Here is a 23,612-nt window from a genome sequence, read left to right on the forward strand (position 1 = left end):
ATTTGTAACTTGAGGCAAATTCTGGGCACTAGAGTCAGAACTAAGATGAGACTGAATCAGGGGAGTCTGGGGTCCTAAGAGGCAGAGACCTGAAACCGTCTAGAGCGTGTGGGGAGCTGGGTGCATGTTCAGGCCAGTTGCTTCTCTCTGTGCCTCAATGTTCCAGGTACCCTTGGAGGGGCTGAGATCCTAGGGATTCCTGGAGCCTGGCTGCATGGCCTGGCCACTTTGATGCCCTTGTGTTCTCCATGACAGGACAACAAGGCCGAGGAGAATGGCTCCGACAGCTTCATGCGCTCCATGGACCCACAGCTGGAGCGGCAAATGGAAACCACCCAGAACCTGGTGGACTCCTACATGGCCATTGTCAACAAGACCATGTGGGACCTCATGGTTGGTGTCACGCCCAAGACCATCATGCACGTCATGATCAACAACGTGCATGCACCGCCTCATAGGGGCAGGCGGCTCCTGTGGCACTGGAGATGCAGGTGGCCATGTTGGCCTGGGGGAGATGCTGACCAGCCCTATGGGACCAGGTCCAGGGAGGGATGCACGGTCCACAGCAGAGCTTTCTCATAGAAATATAACATGGGACTGGGGACAGTGGCCCATGCCTGTAATCCCAGCACTTTGGGAGGCCAAGGCAGGAGGATAGCTTGAGCCCAGGAGTTCGAGACCAGCCTTGGCAACATAGTGAGACCTGGTCTCTACACAAATATTTTAAAAATAGCTGGGCTTGGTGGTGGCATGTGCCTATAGTCCTAGCTACTTGACAGGCTGACATTGGAGGGTCACTTTGAGCCCAAGAGTTTGAGACTGCAGTGAGTGGTGATCTCACCCACTGTACTCCAGCCTAGCGACACAGTGAGATCCTATCTCCAAAAACTTTTTTTTAAAAACACTGAGTAGGCAGGTGTCCTGGTGGCATGATAGGTCCTGGGTCCCCTCCCAGATCTGTGACCTTGGACAGGTGACTTTTCCTCTGGACCTCAGTGTCCATATCTGAGTGAGAAAAGGGCGGTGGGGAGGCATATCTTGGAGTCTAAGTGGTGTAGAAGCAGCGTGTGAAAAGCCATACTCAGGGCTCCAAGTCCAGCACACTCCAGCACAGGCATCAGGGCAGCACAGGCATCAGGTCCCAACCTCCTTCCCTCTTTGCCCTCTCTCAGACCAAGGAGTTCATGTGATCAGAGTTGCTGTCCAACCTGTACCTGCGTGGGAACCAGAACACGCTGATGGAGGAGTTGGCAGAGCAGGCACAGTGGCGTGATGAGATGCTGCACATGCACCACGTACTGAAGGAGGTGCTCAGCATCATCGGTGACATCAGCACAACCACCATCAGCATGCACACAGGGACCCGTGGACAACTCCTGGCTGCAGGTGCAGAGCGTCCTTGCCAGACGCAGGTAGCAGGGCTGGCCCCCATGGCCTCAAAGCTCCCCAGCCCCCATGGCTGAGCCTGGGGCCTCTTGGAACAGGCTCCGTGCCCAAGCTGGCAGTTGTGGGTGCTCTCTGGAGCCGTCAGGGAGCTCGTGGTTTATGGTGTAAGGGCTGAGAGCTTGGAGGGGGTTGTGTGTGGGGCTGTACTCTGAGGTGGCCAGAGGCCCAGGAATGTCATCCTGGGCATGTCGTACCTGTTGTGCTGTCTGAGCCATGCTGCCAGGGTGGGGCATCCAGCTCCCAGCCTGGATGCCTTGGAGTGCTGAGAGCCAAATCCACTGCAGAGCAGGGGTGATAGGGTCCCACCTCCTCTATCTGTCGGCAAAACAGTGGTGATCTAGGAGAAAACCTCGAGAGCCCCATACACACGGTCAACCCAAAACACACCTCACAGGTCACGTAGGGGCACACAGCCCCCTTTCCTCCCTCCCACGTACCATCATAGCTGCTAGCATGGCACTGAAGGCAGGGTCCCTGGGCCCTGCTGAAGCACTACCACCAGCCAGCAGGCTCACGCACCTTGGCTTGTTGCGCCTAGAGGTCGGCCCTGCTCTTCAGCCAAGGGGACCACAGTGCCTGCTGGCCCAGCTGAGCTCTGCCCAGCAAGCCCACCCACCTCCCTTGCCATGGTCTCCCTCTTCTTTTCCTAGGAGGAAGGACCCAGCCTCACCTATGGGACCTGCAAGCCCCAAGAAGCTGAGGCTCCCCTCTTAGACTTATAAGTCTATATCCAGTGGCACCCGGCTGCCTGACCACCCTGCCTCCCCCAGGGTCCCTTCAGAGGGTCCTGAGCTTTCTGACCACCCAGAGGGGGCTCCGGCGATCACTCCAACCATCCATCCCATTTAGCTTCATCATCCTTGTTCGAGCAATGTTCCTTCTGTTAGGCCTGGTGGCTGTTGCGTTGGGCTCCCCAAGGTGAGAGGTGGCCCTGGACCAGTTGGTTGGAAGACAACTTGGAAGACAAGTTGGTTGGTGGCCAGAGAAGAGGGAAGCCCAAGGGGGCTGAGCATTGGTCTGACCTGTGGGTATACTGCCTGGGTGCAATGGAAGAGTCCAGCATGTGTGGGGTGGGGAGGGCCGCCACAGTCCCCAGGCACTACCTGTGAAGCTCTGGCTCCTCCATCTTCCTCCCCTTTCCCTTCCAGCCCCTCTTTTCCAGGAACCTTGCCACACCTGCACCTGCGCCCTCCCCTCCCTGGCCCTCCCACAGCTGCTGTGGCACACCTGTGCTCTGCACTTGCCTCACCAGCTCTCTGCTCGCTTTTCTCTCCCCTGTTTTCTCTCTGCTTTCTCTCCAACTGCCAGCCGATCGGGTCAGGCAAGTCCATCCCGTCCTGAGAGCCCCAGGCCCCCCTTTGACCTCTAAACAGATCCCTCCTCTTCTCAGAGGCCTCCCTTTCCAAGCCTGCCTGGGCGGCTGTTCTGTGACTTGGCAGTGGCTCCCCCAGCCCCAAAGCCAGCCCCCTTCATCTGTGACTTAGTCTGTTGTAGTGGTGAGCTGACACATCCAGGTGTGACCGTTGTGAAAACTTGTGCCCCCCTCTGTGGTATGCCCCTGCATTGTTCTATAAATATCTATAAATACCCATACACAGACACACACACACACACACACCTCTACACCTACACGTGGCCAACCGTCTCACCTCTAGTGCTGGGAATCCATCACCGTGTTGTCCTCTTGGAGTTTTGTGGCCCAACAAGAGAAAGCTGTCCCGACATTGCCCCTCCGAAGTGCACGACCTCCAGTGAGCCTCCCTGTCACGCCCGGCCTATGGAGAGTCAGCCCCCGCCATCCCTCCCATCCCCCCACCAAGCATGGGAGTGCTGTGAAGGCAGCTGTGTGTCCTGACAGTCTCTACCCGTCCTACTGTCCCTTGGCTGAGAATCAAACCCATTTCTGGATGACGGGGAAGTGTGTCCTCTGCTGGCTCTGTTCTCTGTGGAGCTCAGGGGAGGGGAAAGGCCAAGCCATTTTTAGGGTGCTGTTTGGAGGGGTGAAAAGGCCATAGCCTTTCCAAGGGACACTTCCTGGAAAGCCCCTGGAACTTAGCTGGCTCTTGTCCTGTGAAGCCGGCTCTGGCCACCAGGGGGCAGGGCCACGAACTCAGCCTGAAGGGAGCCTGCGGGGCAGCCCAGCACTCTGGAGGGACAGACAGAACAGGCCATCAGGTGCAGACAGGGGAGGGAGGCAAGGGGACGGAAGGGAAGACGCCTTGGATGGGTGGAAGTCAGTGCCCTTAGGTGCTGGTACCTGTCTTCCCGGCCACCGCTACATCAGGCTTCTGAGCCTGTTGGCTGTCAGGGCTGGACTGTGCCCCATAGGCAACATGGCAGTCCCCATGGAATTCCCCAGGCGCCACTAGGCAGCATACAGGTAACACACCTGGAAGGTCCCTAACAGCCTAGCTGGACATACTCAAGACACTCTAGGGCTCCTCGTTTGGTGGCACAAACTCCAGGACCCAGTGAGGGAAATGGGAACACACCAGGATGGGCAGTATGGCTAAATCCATATATTCCAAAATAAAAAGCAAAATAAACAGGAGTCGCATCACCAGGGAGCCACGACTCCATCCCCGCCTCCTTCCTCTGTCCTTTGCTAGCAATAAATAAGTTTCCCAGCCACAAATAATTATTAGAACCTCCTCCCCATGTGCCAGCTCCAACCTCAGCTAGGTATGATACAGGGGCGGCCCTACCCTCTGGAATATACAAAACCTTACACAGACACAATATGTACACTGGGGAAGGGGGGCCACCCCAGCAGCCGGTGCCCTCGCCTGGTCCACAGTTAGCCCCACTGTCCTGCCTCTCTGAATAAGAAGGGAGCCCCCCTGAGGGAAAAGTTGCCACGGTGAGAGTAAGGGGGCCATCAGGCCTCCTCCAAACAAACCACCTCCACCAGCCTCTGGCTGTTAAATAACAATCATCACCATCCAGAAATTTAAGGACTCAGCCCTGATCAAGGTGGCAAAGGGTCTCTTTGTCTTTCCCCATTAGACAGAGGTCTTGTCTTGCTACCCTAATTGTAAAGGGGTGACTCGGAAGGGGTGGTAGGGACATGGTGGCAGTGGAGACTCCAGCCCCACTTCTCCAGGCTTTGCTGAGAGTGGTCTGCTTTTTCCCATGACTTTTTTTTTTTTTTAAATCCCATAACTTCTTTTTCATAACTTTTTTTTGGTAACTTTTCAGAAAGCTTTTTTCTACTTTTTTGCCACATTTTTACAATTTTTATCCGATAACTTTTTCACCCCATAACTTTTTAAATCCCATACCTTTTTTATTTTGTGTTCTTTTAATAAACACTTGCATAGTTATACTACAATTTTGTGAAAATGAAAGAGATTATCTCACGCCAAGCATGCCCAGTATTTGCACAGTATCAATACCTTTAATACTATAGTTTTCAAGACACACAAAATAAAATTTTAAGGCAAAAACAGCACTTTGCAACAATTTTAATAATTTATTACATTACAGTAGCATCACGCCAGCAGTCAATAATGCCACTTTAGGCAAAAGTTTTCAGTATTTCCGTTACACATTCTGTTAACAAGAACTCATACATTGGTAAAATTCCTTCTAAGAAAACTTGGCAAATAAAGCTTTGGACTGGAATTGGCATTTCTTTCTCTACTTTTCCTTCCCACCATTTCTTTCTTTTAAACTACAGTATTCATATTTTAAAATGTTTTAACATTTCATAGCATAATCATAGCAGTTACATTTTTAAATATTTATATTATTTTAAAATGACTCTTTAAGATACAGTTTTAAACCCACGGGCTAGAAATCATACCACTGTTAATTAGCCACATTATTTGGTCTAATATCTTTTCTTTATCATTCTGAAACTGGGTTTATCTAATACATTGATAAATTCATACAATTTGGAAGAGTCAGTTGAAGTCACAAGGACCCAATATGTGCCCTCTTTCATTGAATGCCGGCAAATCTGTTATTCCATTGGCAAAATCATATTGCTGCTCTCCTGTTCATCTCATATTTATAAAAGGATCATGAGGATGCCAAGTGCTAAAAATGGAGATGGTCTAGTGAGTAGAAAATCCCCACCCCAGCGAGCACACATACATCTCTCCCTACAACCTAATAATGTGATGTGTTTTGGAACACAGACATTAGAACTTCATGAAGTTTTAACTGTTGATTCTTTCCCAAGCACCATCAAGTTATGATTTAGGCAACGTATGACTGAAACGCGTTCATTCATCACTCATAGGCACAATCACATAAATATTGCACAAAATATGTCCCTGACTGAAACTGAGGTACAAAAACATATTTCACTCTTCGTAAAGAAGTTTGTGAGGAACTACAACTCTGCGATTGTATAAACACGTTTCCTGATAATACACTGACATTCACAAATGGTAGATTGCACCACAGTGTGTAAACATTTTAAGTTGCATAAACTTCTCCTTGATTTTCAAAGATAACATAATACTGTCTACTAAAATTCCTTTTTGTTTCAACTAAGTACTCTCACATATATTAGTTTATAATAATGTTTGTTACTAAAGTGTTTTCCACTCAAGGAAAAGAAGGAAATTCCTATGTCAGAGTAACCAAGGTGGTTGAAGAATAGGTATTAGCCAGAGACGTCTAGATGGTAAAATCAATCTTCAAGCCTCAAAGAAGCTCCATGAACAGAGAGGAACGCCAGGTGTCACACAGCTTTCCTTCACTCTAATTCATTCTTGACCAGAGCCTGTATGCCTGTTCCAGGGACATTTAAACTCTTAAAGGATTTCTTATGATCTTTACTAAATACATTAAGAAGAACGCCAACCAGCGCCCTTTTGTGAACTGGGACAGGAAGTCATGTGATTACAACAGGGAACATGAACTCTGACTTTAAAATGTATTATAGATACAAATGCTCTAAGCTAGGAAAGGTTTTCCACATCCACAGCCAATGATGGGAGCCTTTCATTCCTCGGAAATAAGCCCTTGTTAGGTCATTGGAAAAGAGTACAACTGCTGCAGCTCACGATGCAATATCTTCATGATCCCAGAGCATATACAAATCCTAAGGGAACTGCCACAGTACAGTGCTCATTCTCGGCACGGGAACAAATGAAACACACTTTATCCTGCACATACCTGCCAGAGCAGGCCACTTTCCTCTTCTGTGAGATTTAAAAAGCTCCCCCAAAAGGTTATTACTCCCATCACCAATACACAGAAAATGAAGGAAAGGCTGTTTACAGTTCTCAGCCTTTAAACAGCTCTAAATGTCAGTACTCATAGTGGCATATTACAAAGTAATAAACAGTGCACACTTGAGGGCAAAGCACATATTGAGCTCTTGAAGAGCTCACTGTGATTAAGATGAGATCAAGCATAATAGCAGAACATAAGCAAATTTTATCTGAATTCTGTAATGAATATGCACACTGCAATAACATTAAAAAAGCACGGGAGCCTATTTCAAACCAGCGAGAAGAGTTTTGTGCGACGACTGGGTCTTTGTGTGTTTGAACTCCCACCACGTGAGGGCAAACTCGATATGCATGCTAATGCCCTACAATTATGAAATTAAAAAAGAAAAATGCTAAAGGATGCCAGAGTGAACATCCGTGAGAGCCACAGAGACCCACTCTCCTTTAATTTTCTACAAATAAACTTAAACTATAAATTAGAAACACAAATAATCATGAGTGGCTGTAACATTCAAATGAAGTAAATGAATTGTGTAGGAGATTAACCCCGTAACTTTTTTTCGTTTTTAACAATGTCTTGAGCAGCTCTTTGATGATGGTGGTATTTATCTCCTTCTTCTGGGCAGCCAAGCCCAGCAAAAGCATGGCACACAGGGGTTGCTGCCCAAGCCTGGGTGCTCTTGGTGGTCCTGCATCTCACCAAGGAGCTGCACGATTGGCTGTGCAGTAGGGTTGTCCTGGGAAGAACCCTCCCTGGCTTCTCCTTGTGCAGGCTCCACGCTGTTGGTGAGGCTCACCTCACAAAGATCTTTGGAGAGAGGGAGGCGGGGATCTGAGTGGAGTGCTAGCCCCCCATGCTCCTGCCTGCTCACCCCGCCTGGGGGCTCTACTCACCACCATGCATGTCGGCAGCCCCAAGCTCCTGGGGGGCTGGGGCTCCTGGACCGGGTTCAGCAGCAGGGTTCCGGGCAGTGGCCAGGAATTTGCCATGCCCCTCGTTATAGTTGGCACAAGCCACAACACCATCTCCTGCAGCTCCAGCAGCTTCACCTGAAGGGAGGGGTGCTCAGCTGTCAGGCCGCTGCTGGCGCTCACCCTCATGCCCACCCCCACCCGCACCCCCACCCCTACCCCCACAGGGATGTTGCACACCCTACCTTCCCCTCCTCCTTGTCCTGGGCCAGCCTGATGATGTCCTCCTCCAGGTGCCGCGTCTTTGGCACTGCCCCCTGGCTCTGTTAGAAGGCGATGCACTTTCCTGCGGGAGGAAAGGGCTCAGACGCTGGGGCCCCTCCCACAGCCCTGCAGCTCCCCCTGCTGTGCCCTGGTCTCCCACTCACTGATGGCATCTCTCTCTCCAGTACTGGATGAATCGAACTTCCAGTTTCTCCACATGCTCCCTCAGGTCCGCCTTCTCCTCCAGGAGGTCCATAAGGCCGCTCTGGAGCCAAAATTATGGGGTCACATCTCAGCAGCGACCTGCCTCACCCCTGCCCTTCTTGGCCCATGCTAGGACTCACTCACCTCTAGCTTCTCCATGACTTCCCGCAGGGCCCGGAGGGTCTCCCCACTCACAGACTCGCCCCCAGCCCCCGAGGCTGGGGCTGCTGCCTCTGGCTCCTTCTGGGCTGAGGTGACCATCTCCGTCACCTGGCCCAGCTTCTCCTGCAGCTCCTTTACTTGCTGCTCCAACTGCAGGGCGCTCTTGTCCTCGTTCTTCTGGACAGAGAGAAGCAAGTTCTGCAGCTGGAGACCCCAGAACTTGGTGTCTGCCTCCCATGGCACCGGGAAGGGTGGAGGCAGGTTAGAAAAATACTCTCCTCTCTCCCACAGCCACCAGAGCAAAGCTCTGACTCACGGGTGACTTTGGAAGTAATATTTCATGTGAGGGCTGCACTGCCCCATTTTACAGGTGGGGAAACAAAGGCCTGGAGGGCTAAGGAGGAGGGCAGGCTCCCCAGGTGAGGCAACCCACCAGCTCCTCGTAGTCACTCTGTGGCTCGGCCAGCTGCTGAAGCCTCTTCTCCTGTTCCCGAAGCCTCTCCTGCTGCTCCTGAAGCCTCTCCTCCTGCTTGCGAAGCCTCTCCTTTTGCCCACGGTTCAGGAGATTGATGCGCCGATTGTTTTCCACCTGAGCCTGGAGCTCTCCTGCCACTCTCTCCAGCTCCTTCCTCAGATCTTGCAGCTCCACCTCAGAGGGCACTGCTGGGGGATCCGGGGGCAGTGGTTCAGCTGAGAAAGGAAGCAGACCATAAGGGCCTCTGGATTCTCAAAACAAAAAAACAAAAAACAACAAAACACCCTCCTCTTGGCGCACAGCTCCTCTCAGGCCCCCCAAACTTGGCCTCACTGCTAATGATTCCTCGCACCCGGATGGTAGCCAATCTTCCAAACCACTTTCAGATAGAGAGCACTGTGGGTGGCTGACAATGGGCCCTCTTTGCTCATTAGGACACTGAGGCTCATGGAGATGACAAGACTTGTCTCCTGGCACAGACCTCTTTCCCTCTGCCTCAAAGCCTTGCCATCCACCCACCTTCCTGGGGCATTCTAAGCCACCCCCACAGCCCTCTGATGCCAGTCCTGCTGCCAGGTCATGCCAGTCACATCTTACCCGTCTGGTTTTTGAGTTTGGACAAACTCCTCTCCAGCTCTTCTACCCGATGCGTATCATGCTTCTTCGCCTCCTTCAATGTGCAAACCTGCCCAAAGCACAGGGGGAAAGGGCCCTGGAGAGAGGGGCTGGTGGCTGGACAGGCTGCCATCTCCCTCTCTGCCCCCACTTCCACAAAGCCCAGACCCAGGACCACCTCTGGCTGCACTATTCCCATTTTAAAGATACCCAGAAAGATCCAGTGACCTATCTAAGTTGTTGGGGGGGCGAGAGGCTGAAGGGTCAGATCTCACCTCCTGTGACATTTTCCTCATCCTCTGCTGCCACTGGGCCCTCTCTCCTTTTATTTGTAGTGCATATTGATCTCTCTCCAGCTGGACTTCTTTAAGCAACTCCTTCAACTGCAAGAATGGGCACAGAAGTTAGGAAAGGCTGTCACTGGTCCTCACCTGCTCCTGGCCACCTGGGATCATCTTCCTTCCACATCCCTCCCTCTGCAAAACCTCACCTGTGTCACGTGTCGTTTCAGCAGTATCTGCTCCCTTATGGACTGCTCTAACTGCATCTTCATAAGTGCTTTACTGCGGCTCGAGAACTGGATGGTGAAGAGTGAGAAGTTTCGATCTGGGGAGCCTGGGCCATTCCACACAGTGCCCCTTAAAAGGGCTAGGGCTAGACCCAATATACAACTTGGCCAGTAAAGATCAAGGCATTTCCAAGCCCGTGGTCTGGTTTTGAAAAAAACTCAGTGAAGTTCGAAGGGACGAGGAGAGAGATTAGATAACATTGCTACTGTTATGACTATCACTGTTGGAACCTTTATGGAGTGCTTCAGCAGGTACCTCGCTAGCAATCCCATTGAATCCTCGCAACCACCATAGGAGACAGTTACTATGATTACCTCTCTTGGGTAGATGAAAAAACATGGAGTATTTGAGGTTAAGTGCTTGCCTAAGATCACTTAGGCAGAGCTAGGATTTGAACACCCAGGTCTATCAGATTCTCTAAGCCCATTTTTCTTGCTGGGGGTGGGGGCAGAGTCAGGAAGGGGAAAATTAATCTTTTATTCACTTTTTGAAAGGATGATACATTCACATAGTCCAAAACTCAGAAGGTATAAAAGGGAAGTATCTCCTAGCCACCCCGTTGCTCTCTTCTGAGTTGTTTATGAACACTTGTAGACATGTTTTATGTATATTATCATAGTGTGTACACACACACACACACACACACACACGTTTCCTTTCTCTACAGAAATGGTAATATACTAAAGGTACCCTTCTGTACCTTCACAGTATAAGTACCCAATACCCCACACCCCACCTAGGACTTGGCCAAGACCACGGCCAGGTAAGGGCAGGACAGCCACTTGGCCTCCAAGCTCTGCATCCAGTGCTCGCTCCCCACCGCGCCCCCCAACTCACCCACAGCAGCTGATTCAGCCTCAGGCTGCCTCTAACAACCATACACAAAATCAGTGAGAAATGGCCATGCTGCCTTCTGGGCAGGACACTCCATCCTGCAGAAGGGACCTTTAGGCTCACTCCTCCATCTGCGAAGCCGGGTTCCCAGGGGACAGCGCAGGTGGTTAGACTCACCCCATCCGGCTTCTTCTGCGTGGCGGCGACAGCACAGAGAGCCCGCTCTAACTCTCCTGTACGCTGTGATGAACGTTGCAGGCGGCCGGCCAGATCCCTGGACTCGTCTGTAATGACAGAGTTGAGATGGGGCTCAAAGGACTCCCCCTACAGACCTGTCAAAGTGCCAGGTTGAAGGATGACAGGGTGCCCAGATTCCCACCTTCAAAGTATCTGAGAGAACGTTTCGTGCGATACAGGTCCGTATTTAGTTTCTTGTTCTCTATGTTCAATCTCTGGATTTGAACCTTTGGGAGAAAAGCCAAGCAAGTGCTGAAATGGAAAGAAACACTCTCCGGAGGACAGGAGGAAACTTCACACCCTCCACTCACCTCTAGCTCCGTTTGGGCTTTCTGTTTCTCACTGTTTGCTTCCTTTTCCTATAAGACGAGGAAGACAGAGCTCTTGCCACGGAGAGGCAGAGATGGCACAGCAAGAGACATGCCCCCAGAATGCCACCAATGCCCCAGGACAGACCCACCCATGGGACCAGGTTATCAGGGGCCCTGTGGGGATGGGGTGGAATCTGAGGAGTGAGCCTTCTTCCCCAGGCTGGGAGTAGGCGAGACGAGACTGGGGCCTCTATGTCTGAGTGCCCCCCAAACCCTGCAGTCATCTCGTGAGCAAACAAAGAAATCACGTTACTTCTTCCAGCTGATGTTCCACTTGTTTCTTCTGTTGTTTCTGTGGGGAGAATCAAATTAAGGTGATGGAAGGTGGCCCCCTCAACTCTATTCCCCAGACAGGAAGCGGTAGGCAGGGGCCAGGAATGGATTTTAAAGGCAAAGTTCTCAGACCCAATGGGAACAGGAACTGTTCCTAAGCTCCAAAGGACAGAGGATTTGGGTCTTTGTTGGTTTTCAGCCACAGCCACAGAACTCCAAGTCTGAATCAGGAATCTCTAGAGAAGACAGTAACATAAACCTCTAGAGATGGAGTTTGAGAAAGGCTCCCCCTGCTGCCAGCTTGTGATTTAGAAAAGTGCGTTCATTCAGTAAACATTTACTGAGCACATACAGGCCAGGTACGGTTCTTCACAGCTGATATAGGATGAAAAGGACAGACAGGAGCCCTTGGCCCTGAGGTTTCCATTCTACGGGGTCTTTAAATCTCAGACTCTTAGAGCTAACAGAGACCTTTGATACTCACTACCTCCTCTGGAAACACGAGCCCAAAAAGGAGAGGTGGCTTGTCCAGAATCAAAGATCAAATTAGGGACTGAGTCGTGGCAGAAATACAGGGCCCCTGACAAGCAGTCAGGCCAGCACTTCCCCAAGAGGCAACAACGCCAGGGCATGTGTAGTAAGGACTCGAGTAGGGGCGTCTGGAGAGGAGAGAGTCGGCAAAGAGGGCAGCAAAAGAAGAGCCATGCTGCATGCCCTGGGGTCCCTCCAGGTGAGTCCTGGGTGCCCCAGCTCCCTATCTGCCCTTGATGCCAGGGGCCCCCAGCCCCCTTCTTCAGGGCCCCAAGGGGAAATCAGAGCCTAGGATTGGCAGCGTGGAAACAGGGGACCCCACTGGACTCTTACCAAAGATTTGATGGTGTTATTCAGTCGACTGATTTTTACGGACCTCGAGTCCAGGACTGCTGCTTGTTCTTGGCGTGGGCTCTGAGGTGCATGCAGAGAGGAGGAGGTGGAGGAGGAGTTGGGGGAGAGGTAGAGAGAACAATCATTAGGGCTGGGGTGTGTGTGCGCTGTCTCAGCTGGCAGAGAGGCACCCAGTCCCCGCGGTGGGAGGAGGTTGGAGGGCTGGCCTGTGGGGTCACTGCACCTCCGCCCAGAGCCTCCTACCTCCAGATCCTTCAGGGTAGCAGATGATGTAGGGCCCTCCCCGTGGATACCTGTTGCTGACTACAAGAGATGAGAATGCACATGGAGATGTTCTGTCCCCCTCAGTGTCTGAGCCCTCCGACTTCCTTTCTTCCCCATCAACTGGCAACATTTTCTTTTCTGCCTATCTTGGACCCTTTGTCCCATAACTCCTTTGTGCCACCTTCTCTCCTGGTTCTTATCTCCGCACCATCCCACCCTGGGGCCCTTTCAGTGACTCCTGATGGCAAGTGGCTGTTCTCATTGTCCTGGCTTCCCCTTGAGACTGGGGATGAGGAAACTCAAACAGCAAAGACCATATCCTGGGTGTTTACAGCAGGCCATGTACTAGGGATTAACATAAAATCAACAATTATAAATCTCATTTAAACTGCACAAATACAAGTCCAACAATACCACCTCTATTATACAGATGTGAAAAGAGAGGCCCAAAGAGCTCAAGCAACTTGCCATAAATCATATCCCTAGCAGACGGAGAGGCAGGATTCAAACCCAGAATTCTTTTCTTTTTTGAAACAGAGTATCTCTCTGTCTTCCAGGCTGGAGTGCAGTGGCGTGATCTCGGCTCACTGCAAGCTCCGCCTCCTAGGTTCACGCCATTCTCCTCCCTCAGACTCCGCAGAAGCTGGGACTACAGGCGCCCGCCACCACGCCCGGCTTATTGTTTGGTATTTTTTAGTAGAGACGGGCTTTCACCGTGTTAGTCTGGATGGTTTCGATCTCCTGACCTTGGGATCCACCTGTCTCGGTCTCCCGAAGTGTTGGGATTACAGGCGTGAGCCACCGTGCCCTGCCAAATCCAGAATCCTTAAGCACTACCCAACAGTCCATCCACAGTCTTAACAATTGCCCTCTACTGCCCCTTGGGCCCCGTCCCCAGGAGCCTGTCCAGGCAAGACTCACAGCCTCAGATGACTGGCAACCACCAGAAGCAGCTGTCTCAGGGCTACTGCCATTTGCTTTCCTGTTCCTCTTCGCTGCTGCTGGAACACCAGGGCTGTTTCTCTGCCAATATTCTTTTAACTGTGGGAAAGAAGAGCAGTAATACTCATGAGAACTATCAGCCCCTACAGCCACATCCTCCTTTATAGTTTTTATAAAAGACTCTTATATACCATCTGATTTAATGACACCAACAACTCTATAAGGTGTCACAATCATTTAGGGACTGAGAGGGATTGATATCATGGCTAGAAACACAAAAAAAGAAAAAGAAAAAGGTGATACTGGAACTTGGAAACCCAGTCTTCTGACTCTAAGCTCTGGGGTTTTGCCAAGAATCAGCAGCTGCCAGGGACCAAACCCAGAGGCAGAGGTAGAAAAGGAAACATTAAGTAGGCAGGAGCTGTATGTCATGTGGTTTAGAGTCATACATCCTCACACGTCTGTTAGTGGGAAGAAGTGCACCAGTACCTCCCAAACTTTTATATCAATGTGTCCTCATGGCAGAAGGCAGCCTTTCAGTGAAATCTGGGAATTTATCAGAAAGAGGACAAACCAAGCCTCATTTCAGAGAGAAGTCTGGCATACTCTTAGACACCTATGGGACTGCCATCCCTAAGTACATTCATGTTTTTTCTCTTGATCTCAAGAGAATTAAAGGAAACTGATGCTTCACAAAGATGTCCCACATTTACCCTGTGGTACTCAAAGCACCCCAGGTTGAGACAATATGAGGAAGATTCAAACTGTCAAGTTCAGTTTCCCAAGGTCTATTCCACAGAAGATGAGGAAATCTCACTTCAGAGACCACTGACTGAAGGGCAGTCTGGTCCCAGAACCATGGAGAATGAGAATATGAGGTGGAGAACTCGGAAAAAAACGTTAAAATCTCTCTGGAAAGTAGAAGCCTGGGAGAAAACCAAACCAAACCAAACCCATTCTCCAATTGCCATCCAGAGATACTGTCAACGTTTTGAGTTCACGGGGGAAGTGTAGGCTTTTCCCACCATCAACATCTGTAAGGGAGTGAGGCAGCCTGAAACCTCTTGCTCCTGGGTCCCATAGTCTCCATTCCCCTTCCAGCTGGAAATTTCTGCTGTGACCAGAAGAACCAGAAATGGTGTGACAATGTTTAGGGGACTGGGTCATAAGACCAAGGCCAGTCTTGCAGTAATGACAGTTAGTAGACAGACTGTGACATCACTACATTCCACTCCTCCTAGTGCGGGGGAGGGACCACATCAGCACGATGTCCGAGTCGCCGCTCCACAATGCGGGAGGGAAACACAGGGTTGTGACCCAGGTCCTTGGAGATGCCAGCACAAAGAGCCCAGGGAGGTCGACCTTGAGGCAGCAGGAGGGGAGGGCAGAGTCTGCAGCAGGGAGCCCCAGGAGTCACCAGCCCAATGTCACCCAGGGACAACTGGTGAGGGCGGGGCCTGGGGCTGGGGGGCCCAGGTCCTCGGAGACGCGAGCCCAAAATGCCCAGGGAGGTCCAACTTGGGGTGGCAAGAGGTGAGGGCCCAGTAATGGAGCAGGGAGCTCCAGGAGTCACCCGCCCAAAGTCACCCTGGGGTGATTGGTGAGGGCAGGGACTGAGCTGTTTGCTGAAGGGGCAGGGCTGACTGACAAGACTTTTGTAGGGGGAGCCCAGAAGCGCTGGGGTTGGGGGGCAAAGTCCAGTGTGCCTCAGGAGTAGTATGGACTCTGGCAGCGGTCTTGTCATCAGAGGGGATCTGTGGCTGAGTTGGGGAGCCATGACCTGGTACGTCCTTACCTTTTTCTTGGCTGCAGCTAATTTGCTCTGTCGAGTTTCTTCTGCCATTGTGGGGTGGGGAGGGAGGCGGGGTTGGGGCCACGTCAGCAAAATCCCAGCGAGCACCAATCAACGCCTCCAGTCACCTAGCAGGCAGCTGCGTAACTGAGCCAGAGGAGGCGTAACCAGGGCCCCAGTAGAATGCAGAATAGGGGTGTGGCCTTAATGCTCCAAGCCCATTGGTCAATGAGAAAGATGAAAGGGAAAGGGGGCGTGGCCGGGCAGCAGTGTATCCAGAGGGACCTGTGGCTCATCAGGAAAGCTGCCCATGCAACCGCTGTCCCCACCCACTCTGAGAGAGGGGAGGGGCTGGCTTTTGCTTTAAAACCTTTAAGACTTTAAAAAACATATGTGTGTATACTTTATATATATATATGTGTGTCTCTCTGTGTGTATCTGTGTGTTCCTCCAGAGCTGTCTTCATCAACCAGCTTCTATGCAAGGTCTATGATTTTGGCCTATACCTTTCATCTTCAAATAGTGTACAAAAATTACCAGTATTACCTGAACTGAGATACAGATCCTATAAAAGTGGGAAATCCATAGCATGCTTGATGATTAATGAAGCAGACTATATTATCCAACATTCCAGTAAGATAAAATAATCAAAATGATTCCTTTTTTGGAAAAATGTTTCTCTTATTCTCCTACATTATTATTAAGCTTTTTTTTTTTTAAACAGGAAAGACGGTTAATATCCGTAAAAACACAAAGCTTTTGGGCTGGGTGCGGTGGCTCACACCTGTAATCCCAGCACTTTGGGAGCCCGAGGTGGGTGGATCACCTGAGGTCAGGCAGTAGAAGTGTGAGCCATCACACCTGGCCAGCTTCATTTTAGAACTCTTTCCCCAGCACTCCATATGTTATGAATAATTCTTTTCTTCTTCTTTGGATAGCATTTTAGTCATATCTCTATTACCCCACTTGTCACATGATAATCAGTAGCTCACCCATCCATCTCCCTTGATTGCTCATGGGCTCCTTGAGAAGAGTCTGATTTTCAGCACCTTGAACAGTGTGCGACACATACATGCTTCATATGCAGAGAAGGAAATGATTTCACTACAGCGTAATTATTCCCAGAATTCAATGTCTGTATTTCTAAATTGTTCTAGATACTCTGCCAACAACCTGAGAATGTTATGTTTTTTCCCCAAAACTTCCATCCATTACCGTGTGTCTATGGTCATAGTTAACTCGATTGTGATGTCACCTTTGGCCAAACCCATTAATAGGTTTTTTTTTTTAGGTGATTTTTAATTTTAATTTTTGATTTTGATCGTTTCTTTTCTGTTTTTTAAAGCTAGCAGTGTTTGATAAACTTCAACATTTCTATATCCCTGTGTCTTTGCCCCTGCTGGTCTCTGCTTGGAATAGTGTCTCAAGGTTTAAGTCACTTGGAAAAAATTTCTACTCACCCTTAAAGAATCAGCATAAATAGGCTGGGCATGGTGGCTCATGCCTATAATCCCAGCACTTTGGGAGGCGAAAGTGGGCAGATCACCTGAGGTCAGTAGTTCCAAGACTAGCCTGCCCAACATGGTGAAACCTCGTCTCTATTAAAAATACAAAAAATAGCTGGGCATGGTGGCAGAGGCCTGTCATCTCAGCTACTCGGGAGGCTGAGGCAGGATAATTGCTTGAACCTGAGAGGCAGAGGTTGCAGTGAGCTGAGATCGTGCCATTGCACTCCATCTTGGGTGACAGACTGAGACATCATCTCAAAAATAAAAGCTTAAATAATACCTTCTCTGAGAAGCCTTTATATTTTCCTATTCTTTCAGGAAGTGTTGAAAATTCCTCAACTTTTGAAACATTTATGCCTCTATTACTATGTATCAGGCAGTGAACTGAGTGCCTAGGATAGAAAGATGAAACTGTAGATCCTGCCCTTATGGAGCTCATGGTCTAGTATGGAAAACAGCCATATGAACAAATAACCACACTACAGGTCTTCAGAGCTCAAGTCCTATCCTAAATACTGCGAAATTAATGTTCTGTGAGGTTTTGAAAGTACTAGGGCCAGAGACAATATGGCTGCTTGGATGACTTTCCATCCAAGTTAACATTCGGCCCTCATCACAAAGGAAATACATGTGTGCCTCTTCCTTGCAACCCACCAGTGCCTAACACATCATATCACCACTTTTGAAATTAGGAAACAGGCTCAGAAGTCCAAGAGCTTGACCAAAGTAACTCAGCTGGTAGGTAGCAGAGTCAGGTCAGTATGATTCTTCTTCAATATCCTGCCAGCTACATGGGCAAGTGGCCTCAAAATCAACAAAAGTAAAGGTGGACATGCATCAATGGAGAGAGGCTCAAAAGGAGGATTTTATACAAAAGAATAGAACAGAAATATTCTGGAAGTATATCTGTGGATGTGAAGCAGGAGGGGGCACACCAGGTTTCACCCTGGCCAAGTGAATCTATAATTCCAACCTAGGCCTCGCCCCCCGAGCTCCAGACTTAGCTATCTGTCTTTCTTACTCTAATATAAAATCCACAGGGCAGGACCTTAATCTCTAGCTTGTTCACACAGATTAAAGCAGAGTCTCGCTTATAGTAAGTACTTAATAAATACATGAATGAATAAGTAAATGATCAAAGAAGCTAAAGAAACATTCCACACTCTTGGGGGAAGGGATTATCATGAAACACACCCTAGCAGTCACTTACAAATACAGTTGACCCTCATTATTTGTGTATCCCATATTTGCAAATTAGCTTACTTGCTAAAATGTCTTTGTACTCCCCAAATTAATACTTGTGGCACTTTCAAGGTGGCTCCTGGATAGACACACAGTAGTGAAAACTCTGTCACTCTTTGCACACGTCCCAAGCTAAGGTCAAATAAAGTGACCTTGGTCTGCTTGTTTCAACTCTCATACAAAGATGACCTGAGGACAGAGACAGTAGAGGACACTGCAGGGTAGTGCAAGAAGCTGTGGCTCTGGGGCCAGTTGGATGGGATCTGAATCATAACACTGGCACCTGTTAGTGGAGCGGCCTCAGACAAATCACTTACAATTCTGTACTTCCTTTATTCTTTTTGAAATAAAGAAAATTCAATCTACCAGTATGAGTTGTTTTTAGGAATTAAGATGATAACCTGCATGACATATGTATTTATGTACATATTTACCCTGGAAACGAGGGTTTGCTATTTGGTTAATTCAGTGTTCCAGGCAACTTTATAGAATATAACTACTGCAAATAATAAGAATTGGCTGCAATTATTTATAAAGAAATAACAGAGATGTAGACAAAACAATTATTTGGATGAGCCAGAGGCAGGCTTCAAGAAGCTTCTGAAGAAACAGAACTTCCGCAGGCACTTAAGGTGTAGAAAAGGTTTGCAAGGAGATAGAACGGCACCTACAGAGAGAGGTCCAGGTAGGGTCAGGAAACGGCATTTCAGGAAGTCTAGAGCAGTAGAAGATGAGGCCAGAACATGGTGCCACAGTGCTTCTCTGCACCCTGTACACACCCTGTACTGCAGAACCTCACTCTCTGCATTTAATTCTTGGTTTCCAGTTCTCTCTTCCATTAAACTGTGAGCCCCTCAAGGTCAAGGTCTCTAAGAAGAAACCATAGCTACAGTCCTCTAAATTTGAAAACAAGTTATTAAACACAGATACACCCAAGAAGACTGTACAAAAATAATGTTGGATTTCAATTGCAGTCATAGAAATTCACAACTGGTATACATTTGCAATCTGTCCAGGATTTTTCTCTGATGACTGCTGTAACTCTGTCATAAACCCTTTTCATTGTTTTAGACACCGACACATTTGTTAGAATGTTTGGGAAAGACATTCTAAAAGAGCAAGAAAGATCTTGATCTTTTTTGTGTAACTGATTGATTGGTTGACTGACTGAGATGGGATCTCATTATGTAGCCCAGGCTGGTCTAAAACTCCTAGATTCAAGCGATCCTCCTGCCTCAGCCTCCCAAGTGGCTGAGATTACAGGTGCATGCCACCATGCTGGGCTCTAGTGTGATGTATTTATAAGGCTTAAACATATGGTTCATTATACAAGGCTGCCACCTCAGAGTAAAGATTTTTTTAAATTCACCCTAATAGACTTATTTCTCTATATGCAAGATACAATTTTACCATAGTAAAACACAAGGAAACATACTGATATACATATATGTTACAAAGAGGATAAAAAAAGCAATATAATTTTCTCCACAAAAGCTTGCAAAATCCTGGCCAAAACACAGTAAACAGGATGTTAAACTCACAGCTTACATTTCTCCACTGAGACCTACGAAAAACAATGCCAGTTTTTGTACAGTCACAAAGCTAAGCACTGTGAGAATTTACAAGATTTGGTTAACTTGTATATTCTCCCCACCCTGACAGACAAGTCCCAAAGGAGCCTAGCAGTTTTACCCCAACATTTCAATCTCCTCCAACCTCCAAAATAAAACCCTCACAGTCCAATATCTGAATTTATATTTTCAAACATCCAAAATCTTAATCAAAACAAAGAGCAGTGCATTAGCTTTGCCGCCATAGAATTCTTGGTATAATTTTACTTAGGCACATCACAGATGGTACTATTACCTAAAAACATATGGGTAGAACCAACATTACTAGAAACCAAATCGAACATATTATGCAGGTGAAAGGGAATAGGGAGTGTTGTTTTTAAACAGATTCAACGCTGTGATTCTCCACTCATAGGTTAGGTGTGATCAAATCACATAGTGCTGTCCAGCTAAGTATGTCCTATATTGTATGACAAAGTAGGGTAACCAATTATTTATTGAGGATGCGGTGGGTACACAGAGGCATGCCAGAAGCTGTAAAAGACTTCATTCTTGCCCTCAACAAACTTCCAAGTTTGTAGACAGCCTGATAGAAGGTAGTCGAAAGCAAATACTTCAAGCACTATCCATCACAATTGCCTTAGATATTTACTCTACCCTTCTACAAGCCTGAATATTTCGAGGCCCCCTTTCCTATCTCCCATGGACTCTATGGCTCAACATTCTTTACAGCCACAGGCTTTCCTGGACTTCACGTTATTATTGAATCAACATGTCTCACTATCTGCCTCCTTCGCCAATTAAAATTCCACTTTACATCCAACCACCACTTTGGCTTTGAAGCCACTGCCTGATACTGACACTTTGTCGATGTAGAATGACTATTCTTATACGTCTCTGCCCACTGATTAGGATCCTACTTTTAGTAGAAACAGTGCCATTGACTTCCAATCAACTAGTTTCAATAATATCCGAAATACTGGATAATATTTGACAATACTCCCAAAACAAATAATGAGTGATGTTCTCTCAAATACATGTATAATCAAATGTGAAATTGAGAAGATGGGGGCACCTTAGACTCAGAGATTGTATTCAGGCCTTTGTAGATGATGCATTTATTTGACATAATTATGCATTTAAAACATAAGTTAAATTGTCATCAGCCTGAAATTTATAGAGGCTTTTGTTGGTGAGAAACCTATTTTATATATAATCGTTTACCCATAGAAATGTTTTTGATTAATGTTATCTGTTAAAGACTTCAGTTCACAATATTTCCCCTGTTAATAGTATATATGTTTTTGGAGCTGATCTGGAGAATTCGAGGACCACGTTCTAATTGCTATCTGATGCTATTCTGGAAGGACAATTCATTGGCTTTGGGTTGCTGGGGGTTGGAACTTGAAGGCGCATCTGAGTCTAGAGATCTTGCCACTGACTTTTGGAAAGTCTGTTGATTCTACCTTTGGAAGTGCCTTTACATGCCTTATGGAAGGCCGGACATGGTGGCTCACACCTGTAATCCCAGCATCTTGGGGTTATTGATGAATAAATCAATTTGGGAAATGCTTGGTAAATTCAACGGGACCGCTCAGAACAATGAATTTATATGGCCACGATGTTTTTTTTTTTTTTTTTTTTTTTTCCAAAGAGCATTCGGAAGACTTTCTAGTACACCAGTTTGGAAACTGTTGGTGGAGGAATCAGGGTAATTAGGATTTGGACTATTCCAGGTACAGGTTGTCACAATATTCAAGGAATTGTTCTTAGTCTTTGTATATATCCGAATTAACTATAGCAAATTAACAAGCAGAAATATAAGAATTGGGCCTTGGAGGGAGGGAGAGGGCGAGAGAGTGGTAGACAGAAGTTTCCTATTTTAACTATGGTTCAATTCTAAGCATTCTACAATTTCATTGGATTTTTTAAACTAGGAATTACAAGGGTGTTTAACTTCCAAATTCATGTAGCTTTTGGTTAATCTCTTCATTATTAACTTCTAACCTTAATTGCTTCATATTTAAATTATAAGTTTTATGGTGTGGATGGTATGAATTATTTTTCAATCTTCTGACTTGCTTAATGGATTAATATATAATTAATGTTTCTCCCACAGTCCACATATGCTTGAGAAGAATATAGAATATCTGATTATTGGGTACAGAGGTCTATATTTGTCCATTATATCATGTCCATTCAGGGGTTATTCAAATCTATATATGGGCATTCTGTGTAACTTACTTATGGTAAGCAGGGTATGTTGAAATCTCCAAATAAAATGGCAGACCTGTCAGTTTCTCCCTGTGGTTATATCAGTTTTTCCTCTGTATTTTGAGTCTATTTTGATAGGTACACAAAATATGAAAATTGCTACATCCTAATTAATAGTCATTTAGCATCAAGTTGTTACTAATGCTTTGTGTTCCAAAATCCTATCTTGTTTGAAACTGAAGCTCCATCACCTGTTTTTGTTTAATGTATACTGGCATATCTTTATCACTCTCTCTCCTTTATACAAACTTTCAATCTTTTCACATCCTCATATTTTCAATAAGATGGATTAAAACAGCTGGATATTGTTTTATTAGTTCCATCTGTCTAAGTGGTAATATTAGTCCATTTACATTTGTTGTGACTGATTAATGTGGACTTCCTTCTGTCACCTTTAGAACTTCCATTTCTCTCACTTTCCAATATAATTTTAATATCTCCTCCCGGGATTCCACCAAGACATATTTTAGACCTCATTCTGATCTCCCTCTCCCCGCCAACCCCACCAACTTCTGCCCTATCATTTATCCTCATGTCTGTCTGTGTAACATACAGACTTACTTTTTGGAGATAATGGTCTAACCAATTAATCCTTTCTTCTGGTGTCTAATCCACCCACTCAGTTTCTTATTTCAACAATTCCATTGTATATTTCCTTATTCCATTTTATTCTGAGACAGAGTCTCACTCTGTCATCCAGGCTGGACTACAGTGGCACGCACCTGCAGCCTTGGCCTCCTGGGCTCAAGTGATCCTCCCACCTCAGCCTCCTGAGTAGCTGGGACTATAGGCAGGTAGGTGCCCCACACACAGCTAACTTTTTTCTTTTTATTTATTTATTTTTGTTTTGGTGGTGGTGGGGTATTTTTTGGAGAAATGAGTTCTCACCATGCTGCCCAGGCTTGTCTGCTACTCCTGGGCTCATGCCATCCTCCCGCCTCAGCCTTGCAAAAAGTGCTGGGATTACAGGTGTGAGCCACCATACCCAGCTATATATTTTATTTCTGTAAGTTCTATTTCATCCATTTTCCTTTCAGGTCTTCCTCATCATTCCTGGTGGTCTTACTGCTCGCTCAATTTTATGAGTCCATCTTTTTTTATATAATAGATTTATTTCGCATGTAACTATTTTTTCACAATTCTAATATTTGAAGTCTGTATTCTGTATCTGATAATTCCAAAACCTACAGTCTTTGGGAAACATATTATTCATTGTTTCTGATAATTCTGAAATATATTGGGTTAACTACTTGAATGCTATGATTTCACTGAATTCATAGTTGCCTGCCTTTAGTCTTTGGGAATCCTACAGGCTTAAGTTAGAGATGCTTTCCTACAAAAAGTAACTGTCTGCTTCTGATGAGAGCTGTGGAGACAACTAACATGAGACCACTTTACCACCGTACGTAATCCTGACATTCTCTTGGATTCTCTTGGAGAATGTCAGGATTACACAAGGTTCTCAAATTTGGCTCCTCAACCTTGCTCATTTATACACACAAGACTAGACTGCTTAGTATAGGTGGTGACTCACTTCCTCCTACCCTGGAAAAAACAAAACAGATCTCTCATCTGAATGTGAT

At 47.2% G+C, this 23,612-nt stretch overlaps 1 protein-coding gene and 1 pseudogene across 5 annotated transcripts; one reads left to right on the forward strand and one right to left on the reverse strand.

Annotated features, from left to right (window-relative positions):
• Positions 1-231: 231 nt before the first annotated feature.
• On the forward strand, positions 232-1,463 carry LOC129050571 (putative GED domain-containing protein DNM1P34; annotated as a pseudogene).
• A 3,436-nt stretch (positions 1,464-4,899) lies between these two features.
• LOC129050320 (golgin subfamily A member 8B-like) lies at positions 4,900-15,583 on the reverse strand. Of its 5 annotated transcripts, XM_054532284.2 has the most exons (17): positions 15,438-15,583; positions 13,622-13,741; positions 12,680-12,739; positions 12,416-12,496; positions 11,532-11,570; positions 11,219-11,266; positions 11,050-11,134; positions 10,848-10,954; positions 9,758-9,844; positions 9,543-9,650; positions 9,250-9,337; positions 8,611-8,867; positions 8,160-8,354; positions 7,976-8,076; positions 7,793-7,893; positions 7,530-7,685; positions 4,900-7,443 (listed from the first exon to the last, which is right to left on the reverse strand). In XM_054532284.2, exons 1-17 carry the CDS (start codon positions 15,483-15,485, stop codon positions 7,241-7,243), a joined length of 1,884 nt encoding a protein of 627 aa, XP_054388259.1. In that variant the 5' UTR covers positions 15,486-15,583; the 3' UTR covers positions 4,900-7,240. The 5 variants fall into 5 exon arrangements, with proteins under 5 accessions (XP_054388259.1, XP_054388262.1, XP_063572511.1 ...); XM_054532287.2 differs by lacking the exon at positions 12,680-12,739; XM_063716441.1 differs by having other exon boundaries at positions 8,160-8,351; positions 12,416-12,739; positions 15,438-15,556.
• Between the last annotated feature and the right edge of the window lie 8,029 nt (positions 15,584-23,612).

The sequence above is a fragment of the Pongo abelii genome, chromosome 16 (assembly GCF_028885655.2).
Source record: "Pongo abelii isolate AG06213 chromosome 16, NHGRI_mPonAbe1-v2.0_pri, whole genome shotgun sequence".
Classification (NCBI taxonomy): domain Eukaryota; kingdom Metazoa; phylum Chordata; class Mammalia; order Primates; family Hominidae; genus Pongo; species Pongo abelii.